The sequence below is a fragment of the Argopecten irradians genome, chromosome 6 (genome assembly GCF_041381155.1).
Source record: "Argopecten irradians isolate NY chromosome 6, Ai_NY, whole genome shotgun sequence".
Lineage (NCBI taxonomy): Eukaryota > Metazoa > Mollusca > Bivalvia > Pectinida > Pectinidae > Argopecten > Argopecten irradians.
In genome coordinates this window covers 12,205,315-12,220,933 of record NC_091139.1, presented here as the reverse complement: position 1 = coordinate 12,220,933, position 15,619 = coordinate 12,205,315, and the positions used below count along the sequence as shown (strand labels likewise).

At 39.9% G+C, this 15,619-nt stretch overlaps 1 protein-coding gene across 11 annotated transcripts in view; it reads right to left on the bottom strand.

Moving 5' to 3' along the window:
- LOC138325010 (uncharacterized) overlaps nucleotides 1-15,619 on the bottom strand; it is a 96,620-nt gene that overhangs the window by 33,018 nt on the left and 47,983 nt on the right. Inside the window, exons 1-2 of one of the 11 annotated variants that reach the window (XM_069270329.1) lie at nucleotides 12,767-14,032; nucleotides 12,453-12,570 (exon numbers count right to left, since the gene is read on the bottom strand). The exons of 8 other annotated variants lie outside the window; for them this stretch is intronic. In XM_069270329.1, coding sequence (XP_069126430.1) covers nucleotides 12,453-12,553 — 101 coding nt within the window. In that variant the 5' untranslated portion in view covers nucleotides 12,554-12,570; nucleotides 12,767-14,032. Of the gene's footprint in view, nucleotides 1-11,618; nucleotides 11,801-12,452; nucleotides 12,571-12,766; nucleotides 14,033-15,619 lie in introns of those variants that run through there. 2 more of the 11 variants (XM_069270333.1, XM_069270334.1) reach the window with 2 other exon arrangements.

The following is a 15,619-nucleotide window of genomic DNA, read 5'->3' as shown; positions in this document are numbered from 1 at the left end:
TGTGTAGGATTAGGAGGGAGATGTAGGTGTGTGTAGGATTAGGAGGGAGATGTAGGTGTGTGTAGGATTAGGAGGGAGATGTAGGTGTATGTAGGATTAGGAGGGAGATGTAGGTGTGTGTAGGATTAGGAGGGAGATGTAGGTGTGTGTAGGATTAGGAGGGAGATGTAGGTGTGTGTAGGATTAGGAGGGAGATGTAGGTGTGTGTAGGATTAGGAGGGAGATGTAGGTGTGTGTAGGATTAGGAGGGAGATGTAGGTGTGTGTAGGATTAGGAGGGAGATGTAGGTGTGTGTAGGATTAGGAGGGAGATGTAGGTGTAGGTGTGTAGGATTAGGAGGGAGATGTAGGTGTGTGTAGGATTAGGAGGGAGATGTAGATGTAGGATTAGGAGGGAGATGTAAGTGTGTAGGATTAGGAGGGAGATGTAGGTGTGTGTAGGATTAGGAGGGAGATGTAGGTGTGTGTAGGATTAGGAGGGAGATATAGGTGTGTGTAGATTAGGAGGGAGATATAGGTGTATGGATTAGGAGGGAGATGTAGGTGTGTAGGATTAGGAGGGAGATGTAGGTGTGTGTAGGATTAGGAGGGAGATGTAGGTGTGTGTGTAGGATTAGGAGGGAGATGTAGGTGTGTGTAGGATTAGGAGGAGATATAGGTGTGTGTAGGATTAGGAGGGAGATGTAAGTGTGTGTAGGATTAGGATAGGAGGGAGATGTAGGTGTGTGTAGGATTAGGAGGGAGATGTAGGTGTGTGTAGGATTAGGAGGGAGATGTAGGTGTGTGTAGGATTAGGAGGGAGATGTAGGTGTATGTAGGATTAGGAGGGAGATGTAGGTGTGTGTAGGATTAGGAGGGAGATGTAGGTGTGTGTAGGATTAGGAGGGAGATATTGTAGGTGTGTGTAGGATTAGGAGGGAGATGTAGGTGTATGTAGGATTAGGAGGGAGATGTAGGTGTGTGTAGGATTAGGAGGGAGATGTAGGTGTGTGTAGGATTAGGAGGGAGATGTAGGTGTGTGTAGTTAGGATTAGGAGGAGATGTAGGTGTGTGTAGGATTAGGAGGGAGATGTAAGTGTGTAGGATTAGGAGGGAGATGTAGGTGTATGTAGGAGATAGATTAGGGTGATTAGGTGTGTGTATGGATTAGGATGTAGGTGTGTGTAGAGGATTAGGAGGGAGATGTAGGTGTGTGTAGATTAGGAGGGAGATGTAGGTGTGTGTAGTGTGGATTAGGAGGGAGATGTAGGTGTGTGTAGAATTAGGAGGGAGATGTAGGTGTGTGTAGGATTAGGAGGGAGATGTAGGTGTGTGTGAGGATTAGGAGGGAGATTAGGTTGGTAAGGATTAGGAGGGAGATATAGGTGTGTAGGATTAGGAGGGAGATATAGGTGTGTGTAGGATTAGGAGGGAGATATAGGTGTGTGTAGGATTAGGAGGAGATGTAAGTGTGTAGGATTAGGTGGGAGATGTAGGTGTGTGTAGGATTAGGGGGAGATGTAGGTGTGTGTGTAGGAGGATTGGAGGATGTAGTGTATGTAGGATTAGGAGGGAGATGTAGGTGTGTGTTATAGGGAGATTTAGGTGGTATGTAGGATTAGGAGGAGGATGTAGGATTAGGAGGGAGATGTAGGTGTGTGTAGGATTAGGAGGGAGGATGTAGGTGTTTATGTAGGATTAGGAGGGAGATGTGTTGTGTGTAGGATTAGGAGGGAGATGTAGGTGTGTGTAGGATGTTGTAGGTGTGTGTGTAGGATTAGGAGGGAGATGTAGGTGTATTAAGGTTAATGGGTTCACCATACAATGTAGGATGCTGACAGGTGCTAGAAACGTGACAAGGGTGCAATTAATAAAATGCCACGGGCTCAAGTATTCATTTGAATATTTTGGTTGTGGTATATTACTTTGCTTTTACCAAACATACACTGTATATGATTTTCATTTGGTCATTATGAGCCGATGGTGTATGTGAACGAATGCACCTTCTCTAATGCGCTCTTACCTAAAGCACTATGTATCCGAACTCGAAACGATGTTTTAAGCACACGCATTACTTTGTTGTGTACATGGAGGGGAGAGAAACATCCATCATATACAGAAATCAAGGTTTTTTTATACATGTACCTGGCCAAGTGGAGTCTGATCAGTCCAAACTATCATGGGAAATTTCAATTGTTAAACTAAAGCACAAACACATTGACTGGACACGTCATTCCGACATTATAACCAAAGTTACGACTGGACAATATCATTCCGACATTATAACCAAAGGCTACGACTGGACAAATCATTCCGACATTATAACCAAACGCTACGACTGGACAAATCATTCCAATATTATAACAAACGCTACGACTGGACAAATCATTCCAATATTATAACAAACGCTACGACTGGACACATCATTCCAATATTATAACAAACGCTACGACTGGACACATCATTCCAATATTATAAACAAACGCTACGACTGGACAAATCATTCCGACATTATAACCAACGCTACGACTGGACAAATCATTTCGACATTATAACGAACGTTACGACTGGACACATCATTCCGACATTATAACCAACGCTATGACTGGACACATCATTCCGACATTATAACCAACGCTACGACTGGACACATCATTCCGACATTATAACCAACGCTACGACTGGACACATCATTCCAACATTATAACCAACGCTACGACTGGACAAATCATTCCGACATTATAACAAACGCTACGACTGGACACATCATTCCGACATTATAACCAACGCTACGACTGGACACATCATTCCGACATTATAACCAACGCTACGACTGGACACATCATTCCGACATTATAACCAACGCTACGACTGGACACATCATTCCGACATTATAACCAACGCTACGACTGGACACATCATTCCGACATTATAACCAACGCTACGACTGGACACATCATTCCGACATTATAACCAACGCTACGACTGGACACATCATTCCGACATTATAACCAACGCTACGACTGGACACATCATTCCGACATTATAACCAACGCTACGACTGGACACATCATTCCGAATATTATAACAAACGCTACGACTGGACACAATCATTCCATATTATAACAAACGCTACGACTGGACACATCATTCCGACATTATAACCAACGCTACGACTGGACACATCATTCCGACATTATAACCAACGCTACGACTGGACACATCATTCCGACATTATAACCAAAGTTACGACTGGACACATCATTCCGACATTATAACCAACGCTACGACTGGACACATCATTCCGACATTATAACCAACGCTACGACTGGACACATCATTCCAACATTATAACCAACGCTACGACTGGACACATCATTCCGACATTATAACCAACGCTACGACTGGACACATCATTCCGACATTATAACAAACGCTACGACTGGACACATCATTCCAATATTATAACCAAAGTTACGACTGGACACATCATTCCGACATTATAACCAACGCTACGACTGGACACATCATTCCGACATTATAACCAACGCTACGACTGGACACATCATTCCGACATTATAACCAACGTTACGACTGGACACATCATTCCGACATTATAACCAACGCTACGACTGGACACATCATTCCGACATTATAACTAAGGTTACGACTGGACACATCATTCCGACATTATAACCAACGCTACGACTGGACACATCATTCCAACATTTATAACCAACGCTACGACTGGACACATCATTCCGACATTATAACCAACGTTACGACTGGACACTTATTCCGACATTATAACCAACGCTACGACTGGACACATCATTCCAATATTATAACAAACGCTACGACTGGACACATCATTCCGACATTATAACCAACGCTACGACTGGACACATCATTCCGACAATATAACCAAAGTTACGACTGGACATATCATTCCGACATTATAACCAAAGGTACGACTGGACACATCATTCCGACATTATAACCAACGCTACGACTGGACACATCATTCCGACATTATAACCAACGTTACGACTGGACACATCATTCCGACATTATAACCAACGCTACGACTGGACACATCATTCCGACATTATAACCAACGCTACGACTGGACACATCATTCCGACATTATAACCAACGCTACGACTGGACACATCATTCCGACATTATAACCAAAGTTACGACTGGACACATCATTCCGACATTATAACCAACGCTACGACTGGACTAATCATTCCAATATTATAACCAAAGCTACGACTGGACACATCATTCCGACATTATAACCACCGCTACAACTGGACACATCATTCCGACATTATAACCAACGCTACGACTGGACACATCATTCCAATATTATAACCAACGCTACGACTGGACAAATCATTCCGACATTATAACCAACGCTACGACTGGACAAATCATTCCGACATTATAACCAACGCTACGACTGGACAAATCATTCCGACATAACAACCAACGCTAGGACTGGACAAATCATTCCGACATTATAACGAACGCTACGACTGGACACATCATTCCGACATTATAACCAAGGCTACGACTGGACACATCATTCCGACATTATAACCAACGCTACGACTGGACACATCATTCCAACATTATAACCAACGCTACGACTGGACGCACCATTCCGACATTATAACCAACGGTACGACTGGACACGCAATTACGATATTATAACCAAAGTTACGACTGGGCAAGACTTCAATTACATGTACTGAAAACAAGAATTCAGTTACATGTACTGAAAACAAGAACTCAATTACATAAACTTAAAACAAGAACTCAGTTACATGTAATGAAAACAAGAACTCAACTACATGACCTTAAAACAAGGCCTCAATTACATGTACTGAAAACAATGCCTCAATTACATGAACTTAAAACAAGAACTCAGTTACATGTACTGAAAACAAGAACTCAGTTACATGTACTGAAAACAAGAACTCAATTAATTACATGTACTGAAAACAAGAGCTCAGTTACATGTACTGAAAACAAAGCCTCAATTACATGTACTGAAAACAAGGCCTCAATTACATGTACTGAAAACAAGGCCTCAATGGGTCTATAAAGCCCTCATTGGTGATCCTGTGATATACTTCATATAAGCTTCATTTAATCGATTAAAAGTTTCATCATTGTTAATCCCGTAACCTTAAATGAAGGTCAAGTATATTACACTAACACAGTAGCCATACATCCAAGTCTTGGTATATACCGAACATCGTGGCTCTGAATCCCGTAATTAGTGACAAGATCTAGTTTGAATTCATTACTAGAAACGTCCATATTTGTCCCATGTGATCGGGGACGAAGTTGGTGGTCATTGTCGTTTTCCCGGCATGCTCCAGTCCCAATATCAGGTCCCCTATACAGACCCAATGGCTAGTCCCCACACAGACCCAATATCAGGTCCACTACGGACCCAATATCAGGTCCCCTATGGACTCAATATCAGGTCCCCTACGGACCCAATATCAGGTCCCCTATGGACTCAATATCAGGTCCCTTACGGACCCAATATCAGGTCCCCTACGGACCCAATATCAGGTCCCCTACGGACCAAATATCAGGTCCCCTACGGACCCCATCTTCTCTCTTAAACATATTAGCGAAAATCATTTGGAGTTTTGAGGGTTTTTTTTACCTTGAATGAAGGTCAAAGCCATTCAGGTTAGAAATCCCCTCATATACATAGACGTTTATCTGTCAGCGAACGATGACAACAAACGTAACGCAATTACACAACATATTGATCATTCTGACCTTTCGGGAACGATCTTATAAGATGATTTGAAACCTACCAGCAGGTATGTAGTGTTATTGTCTAACTTTGTCAAGATATCATACAAATAAAATTTAAATACATTAATCATTGGGAAACAATGTCATTGCAGACACCACAGCTGGTCCATTACAGCATGTCATTTGATAGAATGAAGTAAGATGGCAGACGACATTACAAGTATACATTGTAACAACGATGGAATCGATCGACTGGTAAACACACACCACAAGTTTATCAATTGTAAACATCACCTTGTAGCAATCAGTGGTCCATATAATGTCAGTTGTTCAGATCGAAAATGGCATGTTTAAAGTTAATTTTAGCTATTAAAACTTGTTAAGCGACCTAATGCATACAAAAACGACGTGTGTGATTGGTCCCATGGTAGACTGCCATGCAGTGAGAGCCAATCACAGACGAGCTTACAGACTGTTATGATGCAGGTCTAGCAGATAAAAATGCAGAAGAACGCAATGCAATTAAGATGAGGCTGTTGATAGCCCGTTGAAGTATGTAGCTATTAAGGATCCACATCGCTAACGACGATATCGGTTGTTGTTCTCCCCACAGAAAGTCGGTGGTGAAGTCAGCTGACAGATACTTTATAAATTTCAATTTGTCTGTAACTTTGGTTATAATTAGATAGCACTTGAATGAGAAAGCGGCCGGTTATGTAATATTGTAAGAGCTGTATTGAGGGCTCACGTCAGGGAACAACAACCAGCAGACATCAATGTTCATCCATTCTACTCTCAGAACAATTCAATATTCCCAGCCACGTCAGATGATACGATTGTCATGGAAGTTGGCATGAGCAATATTGGGGCCATTGTAACCTTTGTTTCATTGTGGAAATATGTGAAAATCAAAAAAAAAAAATGAATAAAAATAGAAATAGCAATTGAAAATAAGACATAACTCATTTTGCTACCATGAGTGTAACACTAAGAGTAGCGACAGAAATGATCAACATGTATAGTTTCAATAGAAAAAAAAAGGTCAAAAATAGCACAAGAAGTGATGATTATGAGTGATGCAATATTTCGCCAAAATAGACCTAGTGTGCAAATTATTACAGATCTCGAAAAATCTCAAAACAAGAACTTCCTACTTTATATAATGTAAACTATCAGAACATCATGGAAAAATAAGAGGGTAGCTGGACTTTGTCAACATATTAAGTGGATAATTCAATTAATTTTAAATTCGAATTCACATCATCACCGCTGAAGACCTGCCTTGCATAATATCCACAATCAAGAATCCTTTCAATACTAGCATTGTAACTATGGCACCGACTGTGACGTCATTGCAGTGCTCATCCTTCGAAAGGCGACCCAAACCGTCAGCCAATCTAAGTGATAATCTGCATGAATTCGCTGTTGTATCACAGTGCTTCATAGACCATGGATCCGGAGACGTTTGGCCATCAAAGGCCATGGAGACCTTTGGCCATCAAAGAGCATGAAGACCTGCGGCGAGTTTTTGTTTGGAAAACGCGATCCAATATATCTACCATGTGTTTGGAACCTTCGTCACAACGCTACATAATTACATGTATATGATTTTAAAATATTACTTAAAATTGACATGTTTTTTATTTTAAAATATGGGTCCACGCATTTCTCTTCTGTACTCTTGATCCGGTGCCTGTTTATCATTAGAAGTGTTCGTTTAAATACATGCGTTTACCTTCTGTAAATCGCTATGTGTGCTAATTACGTCGAAGGTCAGAAAGTGTACCATTTTGTACGTAAAATCTGTTCTAAGAAAAGGACTCGTTCTCCTTCATTCATGTAAACATTTCTCTTCCGGCAACAAAATATCATTGCGTTAACGATAGTCTTGTACGTACAGACATAATTAAGCATTTTGTAATACTGTTGCACATCAAACATTAGCACCAATTAAAGCGAGCGCGCATGTGCCAGCTGGCCTCGTTATCAGGACGAGTTTACGGAAGAGAAAGTACTGAAGTCGGCCATGACCTCTGCACTGGGTGTGCCGACAGTATTTGTAAATAACGTACCCTAAACAGGTTTATAATGAAGTCTATCTTATATCTTATCTAATATATACTCACTTTTAACTGCCTAAATATTACCTGTCAGTCATGACTGTCATACAAGGAATTGCAGTTGTACAAATGAGCAAACAAGTTTAGTATATATATACATTGTATCACGGATATCCTCGCTACAATGATTGTTGGGGGCCAAGTGTGTATTACTGGTAAAACGGGTAATTTACATCATCTTATAAAACGTGAGAATCAATCCCTCTAAATAAACTAGACTGAGATATTCAACGAAACAGATCAGGATCGAAACACAGAATAATGTAGACCCGAAACCAAATAATGGACATACTGTAAAATAGACTCAAAACGAAAATAGCAATATACAAAACGGGAAGCAGTTCACAATACTTTTGTATTTGGAGTTGTAAGAATACAATATCAGTTTTAGTTTTGTCCTCGGAGTAATACCAGTTGTGATTTGGTCCTCGGAGTAATATCAGTTGTAGTATGGTCCTCGGAGTGATACCAATTGTGATTTGGTCTTCGGAGTGATATCATATCAGTTGTGATTTGGTTCCCGGAGTAATATCAGTTGTAGTTTGATCCTCGGAGTGATTTCAGTTGTAGTTTGGTAATCGGAGTGATATCAGTTGTAGTTTGATCCTCGAGTAATTCATCAGTTGTAGTTTGATCCTCGGAGTGATATCAGTTGTAGTTTGGTAATCGGAGTGATATCAGTTGTAGTTTGATCCTCGAGTAATTCATCAGTTGTAGTTTGATCCTCGGAGTGATATCAGTTGTAGTTTGATCCTCGGAGTGATTTCAGTTGTAGTTTGGTCCTCGGAGTGATATCAGTTGTAATTTGATCCTCGGAGTAATTTCAGTTGTAGTTTGATCCTCGGTGTAAAATCAGTTGTAGTTCGATTCTCGGAGTAATATCAGTTGTAGTTTGGTCATCGGAGTAATATCAAATGTGATTTGGTCCTCGGAGTAATATTAGTTGTGATTTGATTCTTGGAGTGATATCAGTTGTGATTTGGTCCTCGGAGTAATATCAGTATAGTTTGATCCTCGGTGTAAAATCAGTTGTAGTTCGACTCTCGGAGTAATATCAGTTGTAGTTTGGTCATCGGAGTAATATCAGTTGTAGTTTGATCCTCGAGTAATTCATCAGTTGTAGTTTGATCCTCGGAGTGATATCAGTTGTAGTTTGATCCTCGGAGTGATTTCAGTTGTAGTTTGGTAATCGGAGTGATATCAGTTGTAGTTTGATCCTCGGAGTAATTTCAGTTGTAGTTTGATCCTCTGTGTAAAATCAGTTGTAGTTCGATTTTCGGAGTAATATCAGTTGTAGTTTGGTCATCGGAGTAATATCAAATGTGATTTGGTCCTCGGAGTAATACTAGTTGTGATTTGATTCTTGGAGTGATATCAGTTGTGATTTGGTCCTCGGAGTAATATCAGTATAGTTTATTCTGGTTTATGTCTACATCAAAGACTAGTTGTAATAAAACACAGAACTAATTCTGAAAGTACGAGCGATCGATATTTTATGTAGCCGTAACACTGTAATCTGTCGGGGACAACTTACACTGAACTGATACCGTAGTAAACTGATGCCTCGTTTCTATTTCACATCATTAGAACAAAGCGTGTTACAGCCTGCAGTAACAAGGGGTGTTTATCACCTACTTCATACCTTCCAGGTCGGAATAAATCCCAATGAATATCGCACACGATTCAAACTCCAAAACGACATGACAGGGCACAAATTAATTAAACTAAATTGAAATTAAGACCATGTGCACGGCTAGAGCCAGCGTCTTAATACTGAATACATCAATTCATTGTACATTTTACAGTAGACAAACATGTACCACCAAATATCGAACAACTACTGCGATATGAAGACAATGGTTTACATGGGATGCACCGATTAATACTAAATACCAATGCTGCCACCGTGGCGGCTGACTTTGTTTTAGTATCTAAAATATATGTAAAGACCCTCAGAGACGTCAGATATTGAGAGACGTTAGACCTAATGTCTTTACGATATTTGTACCAGTGACACTAAAATAGTGTCGTTACTACCACGGGGTCTATAACGAATGTACCATCGGCCATAACTTTAGATTCACAGCTATATAGTTAAAACTGATAGCATATATTTACAAGTACTATTATATACTCACCACTAAAAGCCCAAGATAACTTTCTGATTCATATTCAATATGATCGGTACTGTTTTACATACATTTACATGTGGTCCTTTAGTCACCATTGCCTCTCTATTAAACATGTACTGGTATGTGACAAACTGAACATACATATATCGACCTTCGCTAATTCAAGTTAAAACTCATCATTCATATTTTATATCTATCATAACTAATTCAACTAATGACTTCAAGAACGAATGAATGCATTTAGAGTATGACCATAGTTATACATAGCAGTAAATTGAATATGGTCTCATATCAATTCAACAATGCCAGAGCGAGCGACACTTTGTCCTTGTGGTATAAACATCTCCATTTTCCACGAAATTTCCCTAATGAGTAAAATAGAGACATTGAAATTTTCCCTTGATGACTAAATTATAGACGAACACTAACGTCAATGTCATATTGTTAACATTCAACTGATCTGTCGACCATGTATTTAGGTAATTTGAGATATTTTTTCAGACTGTCATGAGACCAATATATTTATATATCTGTACCACACAATGAACCACTCTGAAGTTATGTCAAGCGAATCAATCGGCAAGATAAATAAGCATGATAAAAATAGATATTGAAATGTATGCAATGTATGCACGCGAGAATGGAGTATTTTCACTGAGCTCTTTTCCGATCTCTACCTTTAGAGATCTCGCTGGAACTGATGCATTATAGTATCCTATCTTTAACTGTTCTCATGTCCCATCACATGAATAATGTAACATGATGTATAGAACCGACAACTACATAGCTAATTCTCTGTATCCTTTTCCATAACCTATTGCAAAACTAAAGCCGATATTTACCCCCGTAAACAAACGGAATTACATTGTTATCCAACTAAACAACAGCAACAAGAACATATTTTACATTATAACAAATTTGACATGTTGCTTTAATTATTTAGCCACATGTACGTGAACTACAGATTCATATTTACAAAAAAATTAATTTTCACATAACAAATGTGAACTACAGATTCATATTTACCAGCATATTCAATTTACCCACGACAACAAATGTGAAATACAGATTCCTACTAACTAGCATTTTTACCCACGAAAAGGAAAGCGACACACAGAAATTGTTTACTAGATATTATCAAACAATATGACAGACACAGAGGCTCATAAAGAAATTTATCGCATTAAAAAAAGATGAATGTGCCTGTATTTACTCATAAAAACAAAGAAGTCCGCAAATTTACACATTTATAATTTATATTAACCTATATAGCAAACACGACACAAAATTCCATTTCATCTCACATCCACAAGCGTTTCATTAATTAACAAGCTTTATACTGAATATTCATAAATCCATCCTCTTATCAGTTATTGCAACACCTATATATATCAGACAGCAACACTCTATTCCATTAACGGCCATTCCTCAGCTATTTAGGGAGCCCGAAGAGCCACAAATATGTGTCTCACTACATAAACAACTTTCATTCAATTATTTTCCTCTGAAAACCCACAGAAGCGAAGCAGCAGACTGAATATATCAGAAGACAATCGATACATCTTCCTTATATCTGGGTCTCCAAGGCGCTTACTAACTTGAGTAGGGTTTGCAGGAGGTCAAGGTCGCTCTGGCACCACATACATCTGTTTTGTGGTAAAATCGCTACCACTTGTACTGTCGTTATGGCACAAACAGTTTACATACCACGAGGTTTGTAAATCACAGACAATTAGCACACTATAAACAAACGTCACCGTTCAACTTCGACATTAAACTACTGTGTGTAGATAGAGGGTTAGGTTTGGACTGATCAAACGCTCGCGCCGGCCTGTACCCTACAATGAAAAATTCACTTTATCATTTAAACTTTAATGTTAGAGCACTTCCACTTAGACTTGTAGTCGGTGAAGCCCACACTCTGATATACACAATATTACCCATACATTAAAAAGTTACACCATCAAGATAGCACGTTAATGAACGTGCACGCACACGTGCACTTAATTATCGGGGCAATCTGAGGTAAATCGTGCGTGATCGTGTACACAGCGCGGTGTACAGGCTGTAAATGATATCTACAAACAACACACCTTGTAAACAGATGCTAGACTTATCTATTAAAACAGGAATGGTTCAGTATAATGTAACGATATTGGCCATGTCTAGGTTGACAATAGTTATACCCCTTAGTCCCAAGTATACCCCCTCCCAATTTTCCCGTAAAACCAAACCCCTTCCCCACCACCTACCTGTCCCATACATGTACCTACCCCTAATACTTCACAAGCCTCATCCCTATCCCCGATACCTACAAAGCCCTATCCCTCCCTCCTACCCCCTTTCCTACTGTAAAACCCGCCCATCCTTACCCCCTTTTTCTTTTTACCCATTCACCCCTACCCCGTACCCGATTCTTCCCCAGACATTACCGAGCACAGGAACATGGTGCATTCCTCTGAGCTCCCACCTTCCAGTGGTAGGTGTTGTTGTTTTCGGAACGAGTCTTGGACTTGACCATCGTCTCCGACATGGTCAACAGGCTGCCCACTATGTGGTCAAGAGACAGAATAAAGCGTTGTTAGGTATATATATCCAATAAGAATGACGATAATTTGTAACACACACACTAAAACACAAGGTATTGACGTAAAATGATGATACTATCCACCGTGATATTGCGCCTCTGAGGACAACTATACCACCACCATCAACAAAACACAATGCGGCTCCACAGCGTTTATACCAGGAATGATGAATTAACGGCGGGAATCAGCGGTCAGAGCTTCCCTGTCAGCGCCAGATCCTGTGACCATGGACACGGACTCTCCGAGCGGCCAATTGGATACTGTCATTTATATAAACGACTGTTTCCAGGACTCGGCGTCACTAGCGGTCAAAGTTGGTAGGATTGCTAATGGTGTAAATCCTTCAGTTCCAGACCTACGATAGCTGACGTGCCGTATCAAGACATGTTTTGTTTCACTTGTGGAATTCTTACGAACAATTATAAATGGTTGCACAGCTCTAAGACTGCAGGCTGTTGATTAACGGGTACATATCTCTCTATAACTTCGACATAATCCCCGCCCAGGTGTGTAACAATGTTGTGCCGCCCACCTCCCTCTAACAGCATGTAATCCCCTCGAAATAGTTCTATGTAGTTCTCCTCTACACAGGCGAAAGTGTTTGGTGCTTCCTGGCGTAACTTGTTCCAAAATGTCTATTCTTAACTACCGCGATTTTGGCAATTGGTCAAGGTTGTTACATTCTTTAAGGCAAGCAAACGCCGCAGACATGCGCAGGTGTTGACGAGTGGTGGTAAAGAGTCCCAATGTAAGCCTAACGTTCCAATGTTGTGTTGACTTTGTCGATGTGATAAAAACGTATTTAGATGTTTGTTCTAACAACAAGATGGGAACATTGAAATTCAGAACATTGTGCCAGTGAGTTTTTGTGTTGATAATAGGTTGGTAACTGACAGTAACGGAGTACGGGAAGCCGATAATGGTTCTATTCTGTTCCTCATCCCTGTTGGTCTCTATTGACGTTCCGAGTTTCCTAGACAGACTCCAGGCACTCCTGACACCGACTGCGTCTCGCGGAATTAGTCTTCTATCCTATGAATCTTTTACATTCCATTAAACCAGCTGAAGTGTTTTCGATGGGCGAGTACCGATTAATTTACTGTTCTAGTGATGGTTCTTTTGTTTGGCATACATCGAAAGTATTCACGGGAATATTAACGACTCGTTGTCTCCAAAATATGTAACATACAAGAAAGCCATTCCTAGATAACCTAACGGGAACCTTCAACGGAACCCTTTTATTAATAACCCTGCTCTATACCACTGGACTTTCAATTTTTGATTTGATGATATATGCAATGCAGTGGTTCCATTTAAGTGTAGCGCCTAATTTTCGACAATGACGTCATGCCACTACTGACGTAGCTCTAGATGTAACAACCAAATTGTCTGATTCAAGCAAGAGTTGACAATAACGCAGACAATTTGAATTCAAAATCTGTCAATCTAATTAATGACTCAAATACATTCTTTATAGATACAATTCGTTTCAAAATCTGTAGTCATTAAATATGGCCACGCCAATGACATGTACAGCACCAGAAGAAGGTTTTTGTTTTTTTTTTATTCTGACCTACATGTACATGTAATTGATATGTACTATTATTTCTGTTCTTAGTCCTCATCGGACACCCCATTTCTCCCAGTCCTCATCTGACACCCCATTTCTCCATGGTGTACCAGTTTCTCTGTATGATGCTAAAATAACCCTGCTATGACATCTTTACATACTAGTTTTCTCTATCCCTGTCTATTCCTTACCCTCACATATCAGTTTTACACACGCTAGTTGTACAATGTACATCTCTCTGCCTATTCCCGACCCTAACGTACTAGTACTGTGTTAGCGAATTAGTACAAAAAGCTGTCTACTGACTGAGAGCATTCTGTGTACCTCTAACATGATCCATGATCACTTTTAGTGAAACTTAGGTCTTAATAACTACCCTGCTGATTGTAGACTGTACATTACCTAGAATTCTACACATGGTGTAATATATTTCACTGTGATACTTAGTCAATGGTTTGGTTTTTATTTGTTATTAAGGAATTGATGGAAGAGATGTAATGTTATACCCTCCAACATAAAAACGCTTGATGTCGTACCTTTTATTTGGCCCCTGGACACTACCGGGGTGTAATTAGCAAAGGATGCGATGTCATACGTCCCAATCATAAACAAACGCCCGATTCTGTATCCCTTAATGGGCTTCTGGACATAACCGGAATGTAATTAGAAGAGATGCGATGTCATACACACCAGTTATAAACAAACGCCTGATTCTGTACCCCTTCCGGGCCCCTGGATAATATCAGGGTGAAATAAGGAAGGGATGCGATGTCATGAACCCCAATCATAAACAAAAAACGCCTGATTCTGTACCCCTTCCGGGCCCCTGGATAATACCAGGGTGTAATTAGGAAGGGATGCGATGTCATACGCCCCAATCATAAACAAACACCTGATTCTGTACCCCTTCCGGGCCCTGGACACACCCGCGATGTAATTAGAAAGGGTAATTAGAAAGGGATGCGATGTCATGAACCCCAATCATAAACAAACGCTTGATTCCGGTATGTTAATAACAATTACAAACACTCGTGTTTTGGCAGGTGAAAATATTGCGCAGCCGATAAACACCTTTCTGTTCTACTTATCGTAAATAAACAATACTCATATCATTGACAGTCGCCACTCAACGTACAATTCATCTATCTATAATTAATACTAATCCTGGATTTTAGCTGACTATCTCTAATTACAAGGCCTTACTAGTGTAGCATGATATGTAACGAGTTGTATAATCGTGTTTATAGAATAAACTAATTAATATTTGTTATATTTGTATAATCGTGTTTATAGAATAAACTAATTAATATTTGTTATATTTGTATCGGTATTACTGTATGTACTGTTAGGTGAAGCTCTTCATAAGTGCAGATATAATTATGATGATTATATGTTTTTTTCATACCTTCGCGTACGTTAGATGTACTGACACAAATTTCAA